General features: G+C 43.4%; 1 protein-coding gene across 1 annotated transcript in view; it reads left to right on the top strand.

Annotated features, from left to right (window-relative positions):
- The window catches only part of CREB3L2 (cAMP responsive element binding protein 3 like 2), a gene marked incomplete at its 3' end in the record, with an annotated part of 34747 nt that extends 13511 nt beyond the window's left edge, over positions 1 to 21236 (top strand). The window contains exons 2-11 of the mRNA XM_082014309.1: positions 2531 to 2697; positions 4272 to 4359; positions 6155 to 6336; positions 7001 to 7147; positions 8858 to 8916; positions 10268 to 10336; positions 17024 to 17123; positions 18079 to 18205; positions 19996 to 20221; positions 21161 to 21236. Of these exons, the coding sequence (XP_081870435.1) occupies positions 2531 to 2697; positions 4272 to 4359; positions 6155 to 6336; positions 7001 to 7147; positions 8858 to 8916; positions 10268 to 10336; positions 17024 to 17123; positions 18079 to 18205; positions 19996 to 20221; positions 21161 to 21236 (1241 nt within the window). The remainder of the gene's footprint in view (positions 1 to 2530; positions 2698 to 4271; positions 4360 to 6154; positions 6337 to 7000; positions 7148 to 8857; positions 8917 to 10267; positions 10337 to 17023; positions 17124 to 18078; positions 18206 to 19995; positions 20222 to 21160) is intronic.
- Between the last annotated feature and the right edge of the window lie 3647 nt (positions 21237 to 24883).

Raw genomic sequence — 24883 nt, forward strand, 5'->3', positions numbered from 1 at the left:
ACTCTGAGCAGTTTGTGCGGATCTAAGTGGTGATGGCAGGCATGTCATGTTAATCAGCAAAGTCAGGTTCCAGAGGAGTAAAATGACTGGCTGAAGGCCAGCATGTCTTGCTGTCTTACAGCAGCTGAATCCTTGTGATGAGTCTGGGGATTAGAGGTGATAAACATCACGAAGTGCAGCCTTAGAGGATGTGCCCTGTTTTGCCGGGCACCCGTGGCTAGATTTGTCTTCAACTTGCATGATGATACAAATCTCAGAAGGTTCAGGGCTCATTACTTGCTTCACTGATAGCTCTCATTTATATGTAGCCTTCCTTCCCAAAGGGATTCTAAAGTAGATTACAGACAATAGCACTGCTATGGTGTAGCTCGACCCAGAGGTGCGAGAGGCAGCAAGCGGAGGCTCTGCACAACATGATGTGGGGGAAGTTTTGGCAGAAGTTATCCAAACAAGCATTTGAAAGTTGCATTTGCCAAGGAATTCTGGATTTCCAGGTAGAGAGACCACTTTAAAACTCTTATCTGAATGATCCACATACAGCAAGCTAGAGGGAGTCCACAGATTCACTGAATATTTCATTGCAGTCAGCAGGGAGGGAGCTGCGCTCTCATGTTTGTGAGTAGAGAGGCACAGGGAGGGTTGAAAGAGAGCAATGTTCTCTCCTGAGTTAATATTTAGACAATGCTACCTCTTTTTTTCATAAATACTTCTATTTTTGTATTCCTGTGCTTCCCAGAAAGCTTTGCAAGTATGCTCTCCCGAAACTTAAATACTGTGTTTAGCCTTTGCTGTACAGTTACTTCTCTTGGCAGAGCTGTGCTTGCTGTTCTCGAGCTTCTGATTACGGGATACGTATTTTTCATTTTTAATTCCTTGGTGTGTCTTTACTCAAATTACCTCCTTCCTTGCCAGCGGTGGAGGTCGGGTCCCACCACAAAGTAATTACTAGCACTGGAGATGTACAAACTTCTTCCTCCTTCCAGGCACCCAGCTTCTGCCCAGCGCCTGTGTGTGCCATATGCGTGTGTGGTCTTAATAGCAAGGACAGAGAGCAGCACAGAAGCCATAAGCCCGTTCTTATTTTCGTTATCTGTTTGCAGCTGAACTCTGTTGACATCTCACCAGCCTGATTCGTTCAGATGTGCAAGGGTCTTGTGGCAGCCTTGCAGACTGCTGGTGGCACAGCCACAGCACCCTGGCTGCCTCCCTGCTGATGCAGCATGCAGTTCATTCGAAGCTCTGTTGATGTTTACTAGCCGTACTGTATATGTGCTTGCTCTCTGCTCCAATTCCGTGTATGCAATAAATGGTCTGTATGAAGGCAGGAGAAAGCTTTGAAAGAAAGGTCAACACTCTTCTCTTACATATTTTTGGCCTCAGATTACAGCTGCTTGATTTAATGGACATGCTTCTTACAACTATTGACCAGTTTTGACAGAGGACTGTGCTGTACGCTATCGGGATGCAATGCAGCTGGTGTAGGGTTCTCTCCTGCAAGAGAAAAGAACTTATATGACTGAACGAATGGGAATTCTTTTAAGGCAAAATCGCAACTGCCAAAAATGCATTTGATTTTTTTTTTTTTAAGTGGAGTTGTTAATAGCCTTGTGGAATTATTTGAAGGGTTGAGTCCTTCCAAGTTCTTGATCTTCTATCATACTTGAGACCTGGGGAGAATAAGTCCCTTTTCAGAAAGCCAAACAGTGGCTGCCTCATGAATAGAAATGGGGAGCTACCAACTTACCATGCCAACTTTCTTCCAGTTCTTGACAGTGCAAGGCAAACCTTGCAGCTTTGTCCAGTGAAAAGTTGCATGGCTTTATCCTGATTAGTGAGCTTGCAGTAAGTGAGGCTAGTGAGCAATTCTGCCAACATGTGATGCACGTTTCATTGCCGCCAGTCAAAATATGCATCCTGTGCTATGACTTCCAGAGGCTTTGGGGAGAAAATTAGCTTGATGACCATAGCACCGGTGCTCCTGTGAAATCACCAAAGCCTTTATCCTCTTTTATACTTACTAAATGAATCCTTGGGGTAAAATTTTTGAAGTTGAGAGTGTGAAAAATTCTTTGTTCTTAAAAGTATAATATCACCGCTCCCACTATTTGATGATTGCAAGCAGTAGAAGGAGCAGAAGTCTGGCTACACGCTATCTGTACAAGGAGGAGTAAAACTGAGTCAGCAGGCATTAGCATGTGTAGGACATGGCTCCTGGCTGCTTTACCCAATGGCTTGTTTAGTCTTGTTCTGCTATGTGTTAGCAGCTTTTGGCAATGTACAGTGATTAGTGTTCTGTGTCTTTCCTCTCTGCTCCTCTCTGTATCCTGGGGCTAGGATTAGGTTACAGTCCTGAAATGGCACGGTTGTCTGCATTGACTGAGAGCTGAATAGTAAGGGCAGAGTTTTGTTGATAGACTGAAATGCCTTCTGTGTTTGTTTCCCTTCTCTGGAGGAAGGGTGACATTATTTTCATTTGTAGTCCTACTGTCTCTGACCTAAACGTGTGGTGTCCAATTTCCTTCCCTGGCAGGTGACCTGGAAAATGAGGAATGGTGTCTGGGTACAGAGCTGACTCCAGCAGTAATAAAGACTGAGCCAGTGTTGTGCGAGACATCAGGCCTTGCTCCCTCAGTCAGTCTCACTGTCACGTCCACGTCGCTGGAGGGGGAACAACCTGACCTACAGACGGATGCCCTGGTACATGCAGACTTTCTGTTCTCCTCTCTGCACGATTAGCTACAGATTCTCCTAAGACTCGGCATGCCAGCCTCCTTGGTGCTAAAGGTTGTCGGTTCATGGTGCACAGTGCAGTCTGCCTTAATGTTTTTTAATGTTTGCTGGTGTCCCACTACTGCTGTAGGAGCTTGTGTTTCAAGCCACTTGCCTGCATCTTCAGGTCTTCGCTTTCTCTTCTATGCTAGTCCCAAAGCCTGGGGCTCATGCATTTTTAAAATATTTAAACAGTTTCTAATGAAGCAGTCCCACCTGAATTGACTAACTCATTTGCCCTATCAAGCCTGTGACAAGCTAAGTGTCTTCCTTAATAACTTGCTTTAGTGCTGCTGTGCCTTCCTCTAATCAGAGAAAGACTCTGTGTTCGAAAAGACCGAAGAGTTTCTCTGTTTGCCTGATAAGTCACTTTTGCCAGATCTACGAAGCTTTGACATTTCAAAATGCTGCTGCTTCCACACCAACCTGCCTTGTAAGGAGCGTTTGTGATGCCTTTCTGACCACAGCTGGAGCAGCCGGTGGGCATTCACAAGGGCTTAGTTTGGCTGTGGTTAAGTAGAATGAACTGCGGCAGCTAATGGCTCACCAGAGTCCCCTGCCAGTGGACGAAGAAGCATGACTGTCCTCAGTCCCCAGGGTGCAATGTCAGTGCAGACCAAGTGGCGTTAGTAGATGCTGAAAATAAATGTTTCCATTTAGGTATGGATCAGAAATCTATGAGAAATTGAAAAAAATTAAACACAAGTTTCCCATAATCCTTTTCTAGTCTGAATGTGCTGTCCCCAGTATGTAGTCCTGCTGTAGCTTGGGATACCGTGATTTGCAAAGAGTATACTGGGACTAGCTGGTGGCTCATTACTGTTGCATGGATTAGCTACACAGCTTATTGAGAGAGATTTTGGCTGCAGTGAGCACACTGATGTGCAAGACTGACTTCCTCAAGCCTGGGACTGAGCGTTCAGGCAGACGCTGGGCAACAGCTTGGCAGCCTGGTGCCCCAACCCTGTCAACAGAGCAAGCCACATGTCTTCCAAACTTTGGTCAGCTGTGAGTGTCTCTTTTCCTGTGCCTCCCCACTGTGAAATGAATTTAGGTTTGATAATCTGGTGCTCGGTGACTGGCACTTGCTTTTGCTCCCAGATGACAACTGTCTTGAACAGGCTCTCCCCCACTGCCAGGAGTGTTTCTGTCTCTTCTGAAACAGACTGTGCAGTCCGGCAAATCCTAGCGGCAGCTCTGTTGCTAAGAGAAGTAATTTGAGTGGGTTGCATGCTAGCTTTCAGTCTGAAATGTCATCTCTGAGGCATAATCTTTTATTTGGCTAAATATAGGAGTAAGAAAAGCCACAGTGGGAGTAGTCAGGGCAGTATTCTCTGTAGCCTGGTTTAGGAAACTGTGTGAAGCAGTTAAAGCTTTGCCTGTAGCAGAGCAGGAGGAGAGGGAAACCTCTCCATTTATGGAGAAGTCATCCTTGTATACTTCTATTAAGATGTTTAAGATGTGTGCTTTGGGTTTTCAGGCTCTTCATTTCTCTTTTCTAGATGAAACCACTGAGCCAGAAAGTTCTTCCAGAGATTAAATTGGAACCCCATGAAGTGGATCAGTTCCTGAACCTCTCTTCTAAGGAAGGTCTGTTAATTACCAACCCAAAATGTAAGGGAAGATGACCAGAATGCACAATGAACATACTTCTCTCTGGTTAAATATTTGGCTTCCTCCTTCTCCATGTTAATCTTTAGGCTGAAGCTGTTGCCTTCTAGGGATTCAACTCAGGCTGCTGAAGAGCTAGCCTCTCTCTGACCCTCTATGTGCTTTTTCTTTTTTTTCCCTTGCTCATCACAAAGAAAATGATCCCTTTTTTGTCTGTAGTGTATTAACGATTGTACAGTTGCTGGAGGGAGCTTGAAGCCTTAAAGTACAGGATTATTTAGGCTATAAGAGAAACCAATTTGAATTTAACTAAGGCATAGAAAGCATGAAGAGCGTAAGCGGAAACTTCACTGGTTTATCCTCTGATGCAAAAGCAAGGATATGAGTTTATATTAAATTAAAAGTTAGGTGCATCTGTTGTAGCATATTATTTTTAGTAGAGTTTTTAAGAACCACCAGGATCCCTTTGTACTACTCTATAAATAAGGAGTGAGGAGCAATGATCCCTACCCTGAAAGTTAAACACAGTTTTGTGGCACATAATATGTTTGAGAGAGACAAATACTTGGGCTGAAATTTGAGCAGATAACTGCATCCCAGTTAGGAACACTTGTTATTCTGTTTGTGAATTCATTCGTATAGGTAAGCAGAACTGCTCTAGGGAGAGAATCAAGTGATATAACAGGTGTAAAATGGGAGGCTATATATCAACCCAGGGCATAGATTTGATTGCTTAATTTGTGGGATTAAGGGCCTTACTGTTTTTCAAATGTGTATCTTCTGGCAACTACTGGAGTTAAGATGCTGGAGAAAAAAAAAGCTCATGTATAATAGCTTTTTTTGGTTACTATTTTCCTTCCTTCGTTCCCCACCACCCATTTGATCTTTTCAACTCAAATTTGCAGAGTATAACAGAAGTGGAAGGTGGCAAATTCAGCCCTGTATCTTCCTACACCCAATTTTCATTGCTGTAAATTTATGTCAGAGAAAAAATGACTTAGTTATGACTGTTTTGGACATCTGCTAAATTGTCCATGTAATATGAGTAATATGAGACATTGCCCTGTTTCTCTTGGTCCAGACCCATTTGCTCATGAGCAGCACTTTGCTTACCAAGTCTAGCACAAGTTCTTTAGGCTGCAAGTGCAGTGGAAGTTAGTTTGTAGCCCTGGATAGCACAGTGAGAGGGAGGTTCCTGTGGTGGTTACCTACGCTGCTCTTGCTCCGTCAGTACATTAAAGCCTTCACTGTCACTAGATTATCACTTCCTCACAGTTGTGCCAAACCAGGTCTTTAAGAGGCAGATTATTTCTCCTCTCCCTGTTTATATAACACCTTGGACATGATCCCTTCTCTTGAAAAATACTGGTGATTTGTTTAATCCAGAGCAAAGTTAGGAAAGACTATTGTTTTTGGAGAGAAAGCATGCTGGCTCAGAGCCACTCTGTTAACATGGTTTCCCAGGGACATGGGACTTGTACTGGAGGGTTGTACTTAAACATCAAAGCATTTGGAGAAGCAGCTGAAGTGTAGGTAGAAATGACTGGGGCATATGCACTGAGCTGTCTTTTGTCCATTGAACCTAAAGATAGCTGCTGTGTTTCATTCCTCCTTTGGAGACCTGCATGCTCTGAAAATTTTCCAAGTTGCCATTTTCGCTTGATCCATTTTTTAGCAGATAGTCCGAGTCTTGGAAACTGGGTGGTAGCGACTCCAGTAGAAATTTAAATTAGCACCTCAAAACCTTGTTTTATATGTCTCTCTCGCCATTTAGCAGTGGATCCCCTGCATTTGCCTCCAACCCCTCCCAGCAGCCATGGCAGTGACTCTGAAGGAGGTCAGAGCCCAGCTAGATCACTCCCTCCTTCAAGCCCAATCCAGCTACAAGCCACGGCTAAAGTGACATCGCGCACAGCTTCAGCACTCTCCAATTCGCCTCTCCTGACTGCACCACATGTAAGTTGGGCTGGCTTTTTCCAGCATCTATCTATCTATCTGTCTGTCTGTCTGTCTGTCTGTCTTGTTACTGTTTTTGCCATGTATTTGCTAACTTTCTGTTGTTCTTTAGATTAATCCATCTCTGGTCAAAACTGGAGATCCAGTAATTCTTGCTCACTGGTCTGTTCTCTTCCCACAGAGAACAGCCTGTGCCTCTTCTCGAGGCTGAGACAGGGTTCAACAGTGTTGTTATGTTTCTACCACCATGGATTGTGTTTTGCATTAGGGCCCAGCCCTGCTGGGTTAACCGGTCCCTGGTAGATCTGCATCTGCCCTCTTGTCGAAAGCCAGTGGTGATCTTTAGGGAGGGATTTTCAGTAGTGCTTCTCACATGTTTCTTGCCCTGTTTGAGCCAAGGGAAGTTTTACTATTGGCATCAGTGTGTGCAGAGCTGGACTGAGAACAACTGTTTTGCGGGAATCCTGTCCCAAAGGTTTAGTCTCTGAATGGAAACTATCTAAAAGGTCTTCCCCTTCCACTCGTTCCCAATTGGAAGAAGCTGTTGTATTAGGCAGAGTCCTCTCTGAAGTGGGAGAGCTGCTGCCTCTCTTCCCTAACACCCTTTTCTGTAGGGCTGTGTGCACTTACTGTTAACATTATTTCATTTCTATGACGCTTGCAGAAATTACAGGGGACTGGCCCACTCATCCTGACAGAGGAGGAGAAGAGGACACTGATAGCAGAGGGGTACCCAATCCCTACCAAATTGCCCCTGACAAAAGCAGAGGAGAAAGTGCTGAAGAAAATCCGCAGGAAAATAAAGAACAAGGTAAATGTTAGTTAGCTTTGCTGGGTAATTCCTACTCATCCTTAATTTAAAAAAATGCTGCAACAATTCTGCAGTGATGGTTTGTGGTACTGTTGAGTGCTGTAAGATGTCTTTTAATGAGGTGTTTTTCTTTGTTCCTAAACACATCCATGAAATTGTGACAGTGTGCCTCTGTCTAGGTATTTACCTGAACAATAGCCTATTTAGCAAGCAGGGTATCAAGTTGCTGTTGCTTGGCTCTCTCTTAAAACCAGTACAATCCTACCCTTACGGTAGCCAAAAACCTCTGTATTCCAGAGGTTCATCACCATCCATGGTGATGAAGGTGCTCTTTTCCACTGTTTCATGTTTTAAAATCTGACTATGTATTTCAGTGCCCTGGTCTTTTGGTCACTGAATTCCGTGACCTTTAAACGAACAGTTGATACCAAGGCTATGAAATGCCCTACAAGTCTTTTCTTTCTTCCAACATGGGGAAGAGCCTTGTGGTAGGGAGGAAAGCATTTTTTTTCAGACCTGGCCAACTCACTTGTTCTAGAGGATATTAACACATCTTTGAAGGTTAATGCATTCTTTTATTGGTTTTGCAGATAGAGGTGTAAATTTACCTACACTGAATTTGGTCTTGTAATATATTTTTTCAAAATTTTTGGAAATTACCTTGTGCATTTTATGTACCACTTTCATATAATCACAGTCATTTGTATTAGGGGGATCTCTGAAGGTCTTTTGGTCCAACTCCTTGCTTTGAAAGCAGGGTCAGCATAGAGCAAGTTGCTCAGAGGCTTGTCCCGTCATGTTTTACTGTCTCAGAGGCTGACAAGTCCCCAGCATCTTTGGGCCACCTGTTCCCATATTAGGCCACCCTTGTGGTAAAAACAAATAAGTAGAATTCTTAATGTCTAATTGGAATTTCTCTTGTTGCAAGTTATATTTATTGCTTCTTGCCATTTTGCTGTATGCCTCTCAGAAGACTGACATCATCTTTGCTACACAAGATAGTTGAAGACAGCAATAAGATTCCTTCCTTAGCCTTCTCTTCTTAAATCTGCACACACCCACCCAGCTTTTTCTGCCTTTCCTGATATGTCATGTGCTTCAGCATGCTTATTATAGCAGCCGTCCCCCTCTGGGCTTGCTTCTGTACATCAAAAGTATTTATTTCAGAGCCACAAACTATACACTGTACTCAACTGTGGTCTTGCAGGCACTGAGTAGAGGAAAGAACCACTCCTCTTGACCTGCTGGCTACAATCTTGTTAACGTAGACCCGGATCTGGTTGGCTGCCTTTGCTACGGGGCTGTATTGCTGACTTATGTTTGACTTGTTGTTCAGCAGGATGTGCAAATTTTTTCTACAAAGCTGCTTTCTAGCACGTGCGTGGGCTTTTCCTGTCCCAGATGCAGGCATTGTCCTGGGATCATCTTTTAGTATTTGTCCTAGGGTATTCTCTCCAGATGAATCTGATTTACTTTTTAAGGTTAGTTCTGTAAGAGCAGGGAATGATCTTTTTCCTAGTACTGAGAGGAGCAGTCTTGCTTCAGGATGTGGAAACAGACCAAGTCAGTGCTTTGCTTACCAGGAATAGAAGTGAGGACAGCATGGAGGCTTGAATCTAATAACATCAGGGCTTTTTACCAGTTTATTAATTCTTCTCTAATGCTTTTTTTCCTATGCAAATATATGGTGTTTTCTTCCTTTTTCCTTAGATCTCTGCCCAGGAAAGTAGAAGAAAAAAGAAAGAATACATGGACAGTCTGGAAAAAAAGTAAGCCAGCCTCCTTCCTGTTTCAAGTGGGCCAATAGCACTAGTTGCTGGACTGGGAAGAGATCCAGCTGTTGATGCTGAGATTGTTTTGTGCACAGAGTGCCAGCTGCCATCTCGTGGTTGTGACTGAGAAAAGTCCTTTCTGGCTTCTGCTTGCGCTGGGGTGCTGCATTTGTGACTTTGTCTACCTCCAGCACGTTGCTAACGTGCTGCAGAGACTTTAAACCCTAAATAAGGCAAGACCCATCTGCTATCAGCCTCCCCCTCATGCAACTCTGTTGGCCTAGTGGGTAGGCAGTGTCCAGGGAAAGGTGGATTCAGAGTGAATACATTCTGTCTGCTAGTGCAGATAGAGACAGAAATAGGAAGTGGGTGAGTCAAGACTGCCTGGGAAAATAAGCAGGACTCGGGAAAACACCATGTGACCCATCGACTTCCTTTAGCGAGAAGGAGCCAAACCCTCAGTTAGTGATTTATATCCCAAGTTAAACTTTCTTCCAACAGACAAGTATTCTAGTATTTCTCTTATGTACTTCACCAGATGGATCTGTTGAGACCCTTGTACCATCTTTGGTGATATCTTTGATGTAATTTCCTTTTTTTCTTCTTACCTCTTTATGGATGAGTCTTGCTTTCTCAGAGTTACTCTTGTGAAATTCCACCATATACATACAGATATCAAAGCTATTTCCTTTTACCTTTTTCTTTCTTGAAGCTATTCCAGCTGGTCATGTTTGTCTTTTTAGGAGTTCCATATTTTTACTGCATCTCTTATGTGGCACGTCATATGATAACCAACTTTAGTTTAGGGAGTTTCCAGGGACTGTGTGGAAATGAGCACTCTCTTGGAAATGAATCCTTCTGGCTTATTAACCTCCCTAAACTTGAAATTTGAGGATCTGATTTCAGAAGCATGGCATTCGCTAAACTGCGTGGTGCCTCATCCTAGCAATGAAATGCACACATTGAACACTTTTGCACAAAAAACTTGCTAACAACATAAATATAGCATGTTCTGTGACTTTTAAAGTATCTGTCCCATGGCCTTATGCACAGAGAAGATCTGAGCAGGGTCTTTGCTGTTGGTATTTCAAGGGGCAAAAAGTAGTTACAGCCCATTCTGAATGAGCTGCACCTGCTGGGATGTAGTTGAGCACTGTAAGCAGGTGCTCCACAGCTAGTAGTATCTTTTACGATGTCTTTTACACCATGAAGTATGATTAAAGATTATGACTAAAGTTCATTGGTGTAACTTTTCATTAAATGTAGGCAAGATCATAGAGCTCTCTGTGAAAGCAAATTTAATAAATGACTGATTTTTTTAATTCCTCTGTCCTTGTGCTGTCTCCAGAGTTGAGACTTGTTCGAATGAAAATAGTGAGCTGCGTAAGAAGGTTGAAGTCCTGGAGAATACTAACAGGTAAGATGTGAAGGGAATAAAAGAAAACTGTAGTGTGATGTTACAGTGAAAAGTGAAAATCTGGAAGTTAAGAGATCAACTGAAATGTGAAGAGTAGCTGTATCTGATCTGGTTAATGTCAAAGAAGGATAAAGAAGGCCAGCTGTTGTGACTGCGGAGTGATGTAAAGCATAGAGGCTTTGATGTCAGGCTTTAAACTGTCTCCCTAACCTGTGGTGTGCTTGGGAAACCTTTTAACACTCTTCTTCGAGTTCTTCCACTGCCCAAGGAAACATAGTTAGTGACACATAATAAAAAAAACCTACAGCCCAACTCTCCAAATTGTCTTTATTTAGTGCAAGACTGTTTTGACAGGAGACCTTGACCTGGAGCATGACACTTCCAGAAATTACAGTGCTGAAACTTAAGTGTCATTATTAGTTCCTTCTGGACTACTAGATGTCATTGCAATTATTGTGCACCCTTCTAAATGTCTCACACCCCAGTATTTCCTTCATTTGGAAAATCAACTTCTTGTTTCTTCATTTCTTCATTTCACCAGAAAAAGGTGACTCGATGGTGGGTTTCTCAAAGGACACGTGGTGGAAAATGTTCAATAGCTGAGCTTTTAATTGGATGTTAGCTGAGAGCGCAGTGTCAGTCATTGCTTATGCTCGATGAGTTCTCTAATGATGGCAAATTCCAATGAGTAGGTACTAGATAAGACCACTGTTAACACCTTCTAGTGAGAGGCATTTGTAGTGATGAATATTACCGTTGAACATGATGGTAGCACTGAAGTGTGGGAGGAGGCTGAGTTTTGAAGATAAGACCCATGATCACAGAAAATGGCCCTAGAGCTTGTCTGGCAGCTAGTGTGTTGCTAACTGAGTGGCATGTGTTGTTTCTAATCTCCGGATCCAATCTCTAATTTCATGGAGCCAGACCCTATAGCACTGTAATTTGCTGGAGAGTCTCCCACACACTGCTCATGCATAAAGACATCTGCTGCTTGTTTGAAGAGAGCCAAGCTATTTCTGTGCCTCCTGTATCTTGCTTCAGCGTTTTACATAAAAGAACCAGGAATTGTTCTGTAGGTGTGGAGTAGGATTTTCTCTCCCAGGATCTGTCCCAGGAGGTGCTGAAGCCAGCTGCTTTAAGGAAGGGTGCAGCTGTGGATGAACCAGTCGGGGACAACATGTTGTCAAGCCCAGAGCTGTTCTCCCCAGTTTAGCTAAATTTGGCCAGCTGTTTTCATCTTGGAGTTGTTGCAGATGCGGTCATGGGAACAGCTTTGTTGGTATTGTCCATCCTTTTTAGACAGGACCTTTAGCATCTTCGTTATTATTTGATGTTCTTAAATGTCTCATGCAAAATACTCTAAAAATATTTAGCTAAGTGATGTTATCTCTGAATCTTTCATACCCTGGGTATATGGGATGAGTTGCATTGTTTTCTTCCTTTTGCAACAGCATTGATATTGGTGGTTAATCTCCTGCAGAGAAGCAGATGTTCCTGACCCTCTGCACAGAAATTGTTGTAATTCATGGTGATGCTGTTTTGGCTATATTGATAGAAATTGTACTTAAAATTTGTTAAGGCTTCAAATTGAAGTACTGAGAAATTTGTAAAAGTTCCTGCTTTCATCAAGCCTGAATTATGTAACATAACACATTATGTTTTTTTTCACCTTAACCCCAAAGACCCACTTTTCTGATTTTTTAGTGTATAATTGTGCAACTGTCTCGTTCAGAGGATGGTTCCAGGATGTTTTTTAATGTACATTATCCACTTCCTACATTCAAAATGTCTGGTTTCCTCATTGGTATTTGCACAGAGCCTTGATGTGGCATCAGAAACTGTTTAAATGTTTCAGAACTCATCTTTACAGCATCCTATAGCTGGTACTTCCACCTCCTATGTACAGTCAGGAATCAAAGTTCAAAGCAATGGTGGTCAAAATTATGCAGTGTCATTTTGTTCTTGGATGCCCAAATTTAAATGTTTAGGATTTTATTTCTCAAAGTACCTAACACACAATCATACACACATGTATCTATTTAATATGCCCAAAGAAGAGCCCCAGTTGACTTTTGTTGCAACTTTGAGTGTTCAATGCAGTAAAAAATGAAGACATCGTTGAAGATCTTATCTAAAAGTGTATCTACAAGCATTAGAGCTGTTCTTCTGTTAGAAAAAATCGTAAGAGTGCAAGAAAGATAACAGGAAAATAAGAGCTGTGATTACATGTAAAAATGTTCATGCATTCAGTTTGGATGAAGACAAAGCTGTTTTTTTACTTTGTTGGAAAATTGGGTTATAGCCGCTTACCGAAAAAGTTCACGCACATGTATGTGCTGTCAGTCAGGGTCATGTTTTTATAGTCTGGCTGGAGCTGAGAGGAACTGAAGGGCAATTTCCAAAACATAAAACTGTTGAACAGCAGAGTTTCCTTCCAGTATGTGTGATCAGTTTTTTAGAGCATGTTATTCTATGTATAGAACACATTTTGCACAGATACATACTTCAGGCTTCAGGGAAACCCTGCTTGCCTTTCAAAATCTGACTGCAAACCATGGAAACACTAGAATTTCTTCTGGTAAAATTGTTCCTATATTATTCTCAGTAACATGAAAAAATTTAGAAGAATCTTCCCCGGGAGCCTGCCTTAGCCTGAAATTCTGGATCTGAAGAAATGTAATGTAAAAGGTACAAGTGTGGTCAAATCTTTGCATCCAGAAGCATCTCCCTTGACATTTATACATTTTAAAAGGCAAGGCAGGAGACTGAGGATCAAGATGCAGGGGAGTTTTTAATTCTCATTACTCTGAGTGGGTGACTGCAACATTTTTGGCATCTTTAGTATTAGAACACTAACATATGTTTCCTATCCTAATTTGTGTAGCTCAGTCCCTTAAAAGAAATCCATCTAAGTTCCTTTCTAGGCAATTTTCTCAAAACTATCCATTATTACATGGATATCTGTTATGCCTTATAGCCACATGGCTAGAGCTAGGCTCTCATTGGTTTTAGTAGCTTCTGAACATGTGGGGTACTGCTGTCTTAAAAAGCAAAGGGTGTGAGAAGAAGCTGGCACAAAGAGTTGAACTGACTTGTCCCAGTCACCAAGAAGGCTTGATCCACTTGCCTTTTGGCACTGGGACTGAAGGCAGAAACTGCCAGTGATCTAGGGGGTGGAATACAGTCTCTGACGCCAGCATTGTCTAGCTGAGAGCCATGGCTATCTTGTATTGCGTGTGACGTGAGAAGTAGTTTTACTTTTCAGTTCTGTTGAGTCTATACTTATAAATACATTGGTGATCACTTTTCCTGGAGAAATGATAGGCATAGGATCCAGTTAGTATATGATTGAGAGTGTCACACCTGGACAATGCATGCAAGTAGCTGCTAGAGTTGCTCCCATGGAGTAATGACTTGCAAGTTGTGTAGCTCTCCATTCTGACAGGCACCTTAAAGGCCGTGGCTTTATAAATGCAATTGGGATGTTCTTCCATTTCTCATGCTCCTGCGCAAGCTATTGAGCAGTCATCTAAAGATCAAGCTGCATATCAGTCTGACCCACCAAGGGTTTATGGGCACCAAAGCTTCCAGACTTCACTGATTTGCATAGCTGTTCCTTTATTTGAGGCTGGTAAAGCCGTTTTACCAAGTCATTTTCAAGGAGTGAAGGATCTTGATTTATGTTGCAGTAAGATACCTTGCACTTCACTTCAGAATACCCTTATAATAGTTGACAAAGTGTGGTGGCCCTGGAGCGACGCCATGTTTTCAAAGCAGCAGGACAGTGTTTTTATGCTGAAAGATTTTTGATGAAAAATTGCTGGATTTTTTCTTTGTAATTTAAATGAGGAAAAATTGTGGATTTTTTTTTTCTTCTTTGAGGTATTCTGGCCCTTCAGTGAAATTCTTACTTTGGGATTTGCTCTCTTTTCTAGAAATAGGACAGGCAGAGAAGGAATCTGTGTGTAGAGTTGCAAGATAGTATTTCTCTCTCTCCTTATAAAAATTAGGTTTTGTTCCTCACAAAGTAGATAAATTCTCTGAAAGATCTTGATCAAAACAAACAGTGTTTGGTGTCCTCTAGAAGCTGTCTTTTTTTACTTAAATCTATGTTGGATTTTAAACATAAACATTGAATTGAGGAAGCCTCCCAGCTGGCTAGGTTCTGGAGTGACAAATTTCTTCTCCTTAAATCAAAATGCCACTGCAAGTAGCGAGTAAGCCTTGACTTGTTCCTTACTTTGGTAGTGAAAGGGACTCTTCTGAAGATGAATACGTGGATGTGCACCCGAAAACAAGACATCACAGGCAGAGTGAATTTGCTGGCAGCGTGTGGAAGGGAGAGCAGGAGTCTTCAGTCACTTTACAGCTTTCCTATGAGGTGCTTCCATTGGCAGGGAAAAGCGTGACAGCACGTTCACACCTCCTACGGAGGTGACCCTCTAATTGAATATCACTGGGAAACGTGTCAGACACAGTGAAAATAACCCCTGTGGGTGCAAACCCCCTTATGCATGCTGCCTTGGGATTGCATTTTCTCCTGTTAAGACTTAGCCATAGGCGGTGTGTTTCACTAAAAGCATTCGTGGCTTTCTTGCTGCTATTTAGAGGGAGCATCTTCATTTAACCTAAGTTCCTGTTCTACAGAGCAGAGAGCTGCTCCTTTTCCCTCTCTTAGTCCAGATGATCCCTGCAGCCATCCAGTAACAATGAAGGCAGCTTTTGCATGGGAAAGGAGATCTTTTGACCTTGGAATCCAGTCTTCCACCATTCCAGATTCAAACAGAGAATGAAAGCACCAAGGAGTGCCCTATTTTGTCAGTGGCAGGTTAAACTGGTATCACCTCTGAACAAACCAACTTGTTTCTTGCTCTTGCCTTGGCTCTTGCTCTTAGTTTGAAAATGCACCTGTAGCCTGTCAGCTCCCAACACCAAGTCTTTGTCTGCTGAGAAGAAGACAGTAGCTCTGCTCAAACAGATAAATGATTTGGGGGAGAAGGACATTTTATGTGAAGGTAGTTGGTAAATAAGGTGGATGGTGAATCTTCCTCTGTGTATAGGAGACCTCAGAATACCTGCCTAATGATACTTTCCAAAAAGAGAGCATTTTGGATTCAGCTCTCTGGGACCACTCCGCCCAGCAGGTTTTTTAAATTGGACACAAAAAGGCAGAGATGAGCAAAATGAGGAGAATCGCCTCTTCTCTGTTGATTTCCTCACCAGCCATTAGCTGTTTTCTCACTGACGCCTCCACAAAAAGTGGCAAGAGTGATCAGCATTTCAAGGCTGCTGCTGCTGCCAGCCCCCGAGCTGGGGAGGAGGAGGGCTCCTTCCTCCTCGCTCTGCAGAGCTGTTCTGTGTTGAGCCCAATGACTCAGGCCTGAAACAGGGAAAATTTAGTCTTTAGCACAGAAATTGCAGGGTTAAAAAGGCATTGCTGTATAGCATAGGTGGTGGCATATGGTGGGAATACTGTATGCAGCAAGTTCTGTGCCTGAAAAGGGTATATACCATGTATGCAAGTCTTTGTGAACCCTGTGCCATGTAGTGGATGGGAAGAGGAATTGAGGAAAGATGCAGAAGGGAGCAGGGAATTAGGATGGTCTCATTTATGTGAGGGACAGTGTTTTCATCTCTTAATTTGCCTGTGGTCTCTCTAATAGTGAATAAAGGACTGAATTAGATGAATCATTTTCTTTTTTTAAATACTGAGTTGCAGAATGAACCATGCTCTCAAGTGCACGAAGACATCCTTCCTTAATAAGTTGAGAAGGATCTGCTGGCCCCGATAAATCTGTGCTGTGAGCATGCTTTGTGCTCATTTCAGAATGCATTCCCGAAGTCCTTGAATTCATTAAACCCTAATTAGCAATGAGCATTGATGATTAAAAAATCTATAATAATAGGCAGACACATGTATATTGAGCTGAGAAGGCACCTCTGGGTCTGTCCTACAATTAGCTTTTAGCCAATTTGATCTTAAAATAATCCTTCTATTTTCTCTGACATCCTAACCTTGCCTCTTGTGTTAGCATTTGACGTCACAGCCTCCAAAGCTGTTGCCTGGGTTTTTTTGGGGGTTACCCTCCACAGTAAGTTGTGAGACATGCAGAAGAAGTGAAAAGTAAAATTGGTAACAAACAGCAAAGTTAATATCATGATGCAAAGGTGTACTATATTTGACTGTGTCGAGGGCAAGTATTTGGATTATTCCTTGTGTCTGTTAAAAAGCTTTAATGAAAACTGCTGTGAAAACCCTGTATCAATCATTCTTTGAGATAATTTCTCATGTAAAATACTAGTATCCTAACTTTAGTAATTGATGATGATATAGCAAAAGAAAAACAGCCAGAAAGACAGAATACCTTCCTGATCTGGGACTGTTGATGCCAACCCGAACAGAATTGCCATCATGGGTGGAACCTCTTTGTGGTTGCGACCTCTGAAAGACACGGTCAGAGTAGCCAGTTCAAGCATCTGTGATTTTTGTCAACTCCTGGAGAATTTAGCAAATAGCAATACAGTGCTTTGTATTTGTTACTACTAACTTCGAGGGGAGGACTTCAATGATCTGTACCTTGTCATAAATGCCGTATTATTGTCAGGTGTGGAATTTGAAGCAAAAAGCTGGTAAACCATCAAGTAGAACAGTGCATTTGATGCTCGTCTGTTGTCTTTGCTTTCCAGAACACTTCTGCAGCAGTTGCAGAGACTCCAAGCCATGGTTGCTGGCAAAGTGTCCCGTTCGTGTAAGGCAGCTAGCACACAGACAGGGACCTGTCTTATGGTAAGTGTCCCTACAGCTGGAACTGTAGGGGAATGAGAATCTCTTTCCACTGCTCAAAGGCACATCCCTTGTTCTGCAAAGCCCCTCACTTGCAAATTCTCAGCTTGGGAAACTTCTCTTCAAAATTTGACAATTAATTTTGAGGTAGGTGAGACTCCTGGCTGATAAAGATTAATGGTTGTGGGAAGGCATTAAATTTTGGAGGAGACGGGGCCTGTGCTTTTGATTGGATGATGCAGTGATGAAAAAAGGAGCACTGCTTTTCTGAGTGACCTGTTTTATTATTTCCTGCAATATTGTATGTGAGAAATGGTGGTTAGAGTTGTAAAGTGAAAACGAGGGGGACTTTTGATGCCCTGTTCTTTTGATACCAGTATAAATAAACGTGCATATCCAAATAAAAATATGACTAAGGCTGTAAATCTACCTCTGGCCTATTTCAGTAATAGTAGTTGGGATAATAAAAGGATTAGAATGAAACTTTTCCCTTTTCCCTCCTTACACTCAGCCAGCAAGTTCCCTTTATACTAGTGCTATAAATTGATGGAAATTATGTTCAAGGTCTAAGTTGTTCTCCTAGTTTGCCAGCCTCTCTGTGACTTCAAAGCAAGGCTGGGGCCAGCAGCAGAAATAACCTTGGAAATTCCCAAAAGCATCTGTAAAACACACATGGTGGTTGTGTCTGCTTTTCAGCTTTGGGAGTAAATAAGGTTACAGGCCAAAATGGTGGCAAACATTGAAAACAAACTCTAGCATTGAGATCTGCCCTTTAAAACACTGAACTGTTATTGTATATATGCCTTTGCTAAGAGATACTGTATGTAGTGATGCAAATAACCTCAACTGATTTGTTTTGAAAAAGTACCAGATCTGCTTTGTGTTGATTCTTAGTTTTGATGTGCGCGTGTGGGCAAAGAGCTAATGCACTTACCTCTTCTCATCGTCCCTTTGCCAGATGGTGGTGCTGTGCTTTGCAGTAGTTTTTGGCAGCTTCTCTCAGAGCTATGGGCCATATCCTTCTGCTACAAAGATGGTGTTGCCCAGGCAGCATTCCTCGCCAGAGTCCTACACAGACTCCATTGGTAAGTGATGACTATCCCAGTCTTGCTCCCTGCTTGGTGCTCTTTGGCACTTGTTTTTCACCCTGTGACGGGTTGACCTTGGCGAGGTGCCAGGTGCCCACCAAAGCCGCTCTATCACTTCCCCTACTAAGGTGAACAGGGGAGAGAAAATATAATGAGAAGTTTGTGGGTCGAGATAAGGGCAGGGAGAGATCAGACAGCAATTACCATCACAGGCAAAACAGACTTAACTTGCAAAAATCAGTTTAATTTATTGCCAGTCAAAATCGGAGTAGGATAATGAGAAATAAAACCAAATCTTAAAACACCTTCCCTGTACCCTTCCCTTCTTCCCAGACTCAACTTGCTCCTGATTTCTCTACCACCTTCCCCCTACGCGGCACAGGGGGACGGGGAATGGGCATTGCAGTCAGCTTATCACACTCTGTTTCTGCTACTCCTTCCTCCTCCGGGGGAAACTCCTCACACTCTTCCCCTCTACCAGCATGGTGTCCCTCCCACAGGAGACAGTCCTCCACAAACTTCTTCAACGCAAGTACTTCCCACAGGCTGCAGTTCTTCATGGACTGCTCCAGCCTGGGTCGCTTCCACAGGGTGCAGTCCTTCGGGAACAGACTGCTCCAGCGTGGGTCCCCTGCAGAGTCACAAGTCCTGCCAGCAAACCGGCTCCAGCGTGGGCTCCTCTCTCCATGGGTCCACAGGTCCAATGTCCCTTGCTCCAGCACAGGCCTCCCACAGGGTCATAGCCTCCTTCACCTGCACTGGCGTGGGGTCCTCCACAGGCTGCAGGTGGAGATCTGCTCCACTGTGGACCTCCATGGGCCGCAGTGGGACAGCCTGCCTCACCATAGTCTTCACCACAGCTGCAGGAGAATCTCTGCTCTGGTGCCTGGAGCACCTCCTGCCCCTCCTTCTGCACTGACCTTGATGTCTGCAGAGCTGTTTTCACATATTCTCATTCCTCTCTCCCGCTGCAAATGCCGTGTGCTGATTTTTTCCCCCTTCATAAATATGTTATGAGAGAGGCGCTACCACTGTCACTGATGGGCTCGAGTTTGGCCAGCAGTGGGTCTCTGTTGGACAGAGAAGCTTCTAGCAACTTCTCGCAGAAGCCACCCCTGCAACCCCCACCATTACCAAAACCTTGCCATGCAAACACAATACACGCCCCCATTCCTAACCTCCTCCTCAAGCACCTCTTGTTTTTCTGCTCCTGAGCAGGCCGTTCCTTGATAGACCTGTGTCTTTCAAAGGATAGCTTGGCAAGCTCTTCCGATGGCAGAAGACATCATAGACATGGGCAAAGCCTTTCCCCACTGGCCTGTTCGGTATTTTTGTTTAAAGCAGTTTTGTTCCTGTTTGTGGAACTAAAGCTAGTGGTCTGTACCGAGTAGGGTTTCTACTCAGTAGCAAATGTTCATACTGTTAAAATGTACAACTGATATCAGCTGGTGTTTCCTTTGCCAGTGTCAAGAAAGAATCCAAGGACTAAGTGGGAAACTGTTAGTATTATATACCTACAATGAACCACTTGCTTTCAACATATATTATCAAAGTGATTGTTTAATTTTGTTGTTGTTTTGTGAATAATTCAGAGCTTTTTGATCCCTACCTGAACCATTGCTGTGGTATCTTCCCTCACCTATCAAATTACCAATTAATCAATACGGAAAGAAAAGACCTTTACAGCTTTAGTTCTGCTCTGACGGTTTGCATTTCCTGAAATGATCAGGGCTGTTCTCTGAGCTGCCTCTTTCTCATCTCTTTTTGCCTTCTGTCTTTGTATGCAGTGAGGTCAAGGAGTCTGCTAATTTATGAAGAGCCTCACCAACTGGAGGAGTCGTCAGGCCCGATCTCCTTTGCAGATGGCAATGATAGGCAAGCAGACAACTCAAAGTACACAGCGCTGTCCCTGGAAGCCATGCCAGGGACACAGCAGGATGACATCATGCAGTTCACAATAGCCAACGAGACGAGGCTAGAGAAGTCGGTACTGCTGGGCCTGCAGCAGCACAGGTGAGTGCAGGGTGGGCTGCTTGTCACAGGGGTGTTTGGCATCACTGTCATTGGTGCCTGGAGGCCAGCAGTAAGAGTAAGTGTTCAGCTATGCTGGGCACTGTGAAACATGAAGTAAGAGTTTGGTCTCTGTCTGGAGAGGTTATAGGCAAAGTTATTGTTGCTCTGGAGAAGTGGTTGCAACAATATTGTAGTAATACAGCTACCAAACTCATTGCTTCTGCCAGAAACTGAACCCCTGTAAGCCTGTGAGTTGTGTCTACTCCCATCTTTAAGCACGTACTTCTGTGTTCCCTAAAGGAATAAGCTTTTGCCAGTTGGGTGGATGTGTGAGGCTGTGACTCCCTGGGCTGTCTATGAGGTTAGGGTGTGAAGAGCTGGAGCTTCTTGAAGCAGTGATCTGACCAAAGCATTACTGCGGAAAGTTTGCAGGATTCAGTCCGAAGAGGCAGACCTGTAGAGTTATCTGAACTACTTAACACAGCTCCTTCTTTTTTTTTTTTTTTTTTCCCCCGAGCATAAATGTAAGTTTTTGGGGCCTCTGCAAAGAGAGACATTCAGTGGTTTAAATATGTGTGTGTAGTTTTCTTTCCACTCTACCTCTTCTTGTCCTGCCACTGTCCTGCTGGCCCAGGTCTTGGTCTCTGCTAACAAGCAGTAGCAAGCATGCCGAACAGTGGAGAGGGGGATTTTGTTTGGAAGCTTGCTGAGGGCTAGGATGAGCTGTATCACCCCAAGCACGCCTTCTGAGCACTTGTGTCAAAGTTATACCTAGAGCTGAAGAGATGACTAATTCAGTGTGTTACCTTACTCTAACTGACAAGTACCTGGTAAATACCGGGTGCCTTTTTAGCATTAGCCAATTCAAGCAGGATATGCGCTTTTAAAAATTACTATTAGCATTAACCTTTGTTGTTTTGGTTCTTTTGTTCCCTGCAGAGTGAACTCCGAACTAGAAGGAAATGAAACACTGAAGATAATTGAAATAGATAGAAGAGTCAATGCCACCTCTTAAAAATAAAAAAGGCCTTTTTTCTTGACTTCCCTCTTTCCTACATATTTTCAGCCAAAGCACCCTGACTTGTCATCCTCAGTGAACCAAAGCACAAAAGAGAGGGAGTTCAACTTCTGCATTGACTGGTGAGGATGTGACTGCAGATGGGATCTCTTGCCTGTGTAACTCCCCTCCTCACTTCACACACAGTCCCTGTCTTTGCTTTTATTCCTTTCCTGTCTGATTACTGCAAGGGCAGGATTGAATTATGATGGCAGATGATGCCAGCAATGTGCCGGTGACTGATGGGTGTGTGTGCATGCAGGCACACATCCTAATCTGAGCACAAAGACATTCTGTAGAAGAGTGGAATATGCAAAACTGATGGGAGCATGTGGGTGATAGGTTTCTTGGGAGAAGGAATTGAGAGAAAGAGGAGGTGCAGCGTAATGCTGCTCCAACTCCAAATCTAGCGACAGCTCTGTGCCTACTGGTCTACAGCACTTGAGCCTTTTGGGTGGATTGAGAAGCATGTTTTGTAGTCTGATTCTGAAGGGGCAAGAATGGGCCCTGATGCTGTTCAGTTAACAGCACAGGCAGGAGAGGGGTGGGCAGTGATGCTGCTGAATTGTGCTCCCCTAGCTCTTTCTCTCTTCTCCCTTCCAACCCCTTTATCATTTAGTGGGGTAGGTTTCTCTCTGGGTTGAAAGCAGTCCTAGTAGTCTTCCCTACTGCTTCCACCCTTGTGGAATTCAAGCAAAGATCAGTTGCTGTCTTGTCACACTTTGTCTGTGTGGGAGAATTACATTAGTTTAACTAAATCTGTGTAGAAAGCAGGTTTTGTTAAATTTATGCAATGTTTTGGATGGATGTCCCTTAGTCTGCTTAAGGCTAATCTGTTTAGCTTAAATCAGTTCCTTCCCAACAAACTAAATCAATGTAAGACTTAAACCAGAAGTGCCTCCTGAGAGTACTGTATGGATTTAATTTATTGGCTTCTAGATGTGTTGACGGAATTTCTTATGTAGACCCGGTCTCAGATTGTCCTGTGTTTTCCTTCCCTTGCCATCTTCCTGTTACTGTTGTAAATAGTATTTATTAGCTTTGCAAAATTTTGTTCAAGCAGTTACAATGAAGAGAATTGAGCTTCCCTAACCCTGCAAATGGTTTGGGCAAACTCTGAAATCGGACACACAAATATCACTGAACACCCATTCTTTCCCCCCAAACTTGAATTGCCCTAAAATAAAGCCATAGGTCTTATCTTCCTCTTACATCCTTTTCCAGGGATGTGATCTTAGACCAACTGCTTAGCCGAAAAGATAAGGGGTATAGGTAGCCCCAGCTAGGCGCAGTTCAGGCCTGGAAGTGGTAGATATTTGTATTAACTGTATGGCAAGACAGCCCCTGACCTGAGCAATTAAGGGTGTAGGCAGCAGACAGGGCAAAAGAGATGGGCACATAGGGAGGTTCAGTGGAAAAGAGCAGTATTCAGGTCTGATCCTGGTCCAGTACTCTTCTCCCTGCTTTGTTTCCTCCTTGTCCTGTGTAGCTGTTGCCTTTAAGGGTTTTCCCTTTCTCGGTACCCTGGTCATGCCTTTGCCCGAGCTGTGCTGCTTGCAATTTGTCCTTGGCGTGCCACAGTCGAACCTACTCCAGAATTTGATCAGGGTTTTATCTGATTACTACGGAGGGTGCTCAGACTCCACTGAGGATGGATGTGATGTGAAAATCCTAATTCAGCAGGCTAGCATATGGCTACTTTACAGTTTACCAGAAGAAGTCAATTTAGAAAAAAAATAAACAATTTTGAAGCTCTTTTTTCTTTTGTTTCCTAATGATATAAATAAGGGGAAAACTAACTTAGCCTTACAAGTAATTTTTTACCATGTACAGTAGATATTTCCTGCAAGTATTCTATTTTGTAAAATGTTGGATTTGTATATTATTACAGCAGCTGCCACACCAGCTCCTTTCTCGTTCTTCATTCTCCTTGGGCTTTCTCTCTTCAGTATCCTATTTTGCTGCCCTCAGGCCTGACTCAAAACTCAGTGAAATTAAAGGAAAGAATTTGGTGGGTTACAGCAGGCTGTGGATCAGTCCCCACCGTACCATTTTAAGAAGGTCTTTCACATTAGTGACAGTGAAACATGTACCTGACTCCATGAAGTTGTAATGTGTTTTGGTGTACAGACGTGCTTTCTAGGTAATGCCCTATTCTTCTATGCAAGTGCCTTTTTATTATTTTACCTTCGGTGGCAATGAGAGGAGAAATGCCATTGTAGTCTATTTTGCAAGTGTTCCCTTTTTCTTGACATGGATCAGTCTCCCCCCTAAAGCCTCTTTCCATTTACAGTGATGCTACTGGGTCCTCTGCAACATTCCAGTATCCACCAATGACTTTTGTATGGGGTTTTTTTGAGAGATGATTTTAGGCTTCACATAAATAATGAACACTGGTGGGTGCCACTGAGGGTGCCACAAGGGATGGCTGCATTGCTTAACCACATGAGGTCAGCAGAGTGACAGAAGGCAGGAACTGACCCTTCCGCTACGGTATGGCTGGTCAGTGTAAGTGGACAAGGTCATAGCTTAGCAAATTCCTGAAATGGTCTTTTTTTTCAGAGCAGCCATGATTTGCCACCTCTGAGGGCAACTGAAGCGTTGAGTCTTCTGCAAAAGAGGCCCCAAGCTGTCGAGCACAGCACTGCTCTTCCTAGTCTGGCAGTTTGCACTGTGCGTAAGTAGGAGCCCGCTCTGCCTGAGCTTATGCCTGTTATCTGCCATTGCAGATACAGCTGACTTCACTGTATTAAAGCCAAAACCGAATTATTTCTCAGTACTTAAACAACAGACAATTTCGCAAAACCCAAACACCCCTCCACCCTCCCCCAAAAAAACCCTATTGCACTAGTCACCATTAAAGCTTTGCCATTTTGTTTGCTTAATTTGGGCAGGTCAGTTCAAATTTGATTAGCAGGTAGTCATGTTTTCATCGAGAGCATTTTAAACTGGCCGCGGTCTGGGTCAGGCCTCTGAACTAATTCATCCAAGCCAGTATGGCAATACCAGTTTTCTTGCAACTGTTTGATAATCTATTTCTATAATCTTAATTTGTGTAATCCTGTAAGTTATTTTTAGGTACTCTTTTGGGGAGTCTCTCGACCTAGCACACACATTGCTTGGGGATTTATTATATTAAATATTCCTTCTTTATAATATGGAGAACCTTTGCTTTACTTTGGTTTGTTTGTGATCATTTTTCTTCAGGGGCCTTAAATAGAACAGGTTTCTCTGCTAGATACTAGTGGCCAACGAGTCTCCTGTCATAGCCTACCCACCGACTGTTAGGCGACAAGGACCTCACTAGCCCTGGGGTAGCTTATGGCCATGTTCCGGACCTCGCGGGGGTCAGAGGAGGCAGGACACATGCGCTTGCACTTGCCGCCTCAGCAGCCCAGCGGTGACCCAAGCGTGGAGGCTGGTGCAGAGGCAGCTGCATGTGCTCTGTGTTAAGGGCATAGGGAAGGAGGAGTAAAGCGTGTCCAGGGAGGATGCCAGTATAAGGGCTTTTAATTAGCTCAGCGATATTACTGGAGGTCTTAGCCTTCTGCCAGTATACTTTTTCCAGTGATCAGTGACTTGGTGCTGTAGAACAGTGTGCGTGT

The sequence above is a fragment of the Phaethon aethereus genome (assembly GCF_964289735.1).
Source record: "Phaethon aethereus genome assembly, chromosome: 1".
NCBI classification, from domain to species: Eukaryota; Metazoa; Chordata; class Aves; order Phaethontiformes; family Phaethontidae; genus Phaethon; species Phaethon aethereus.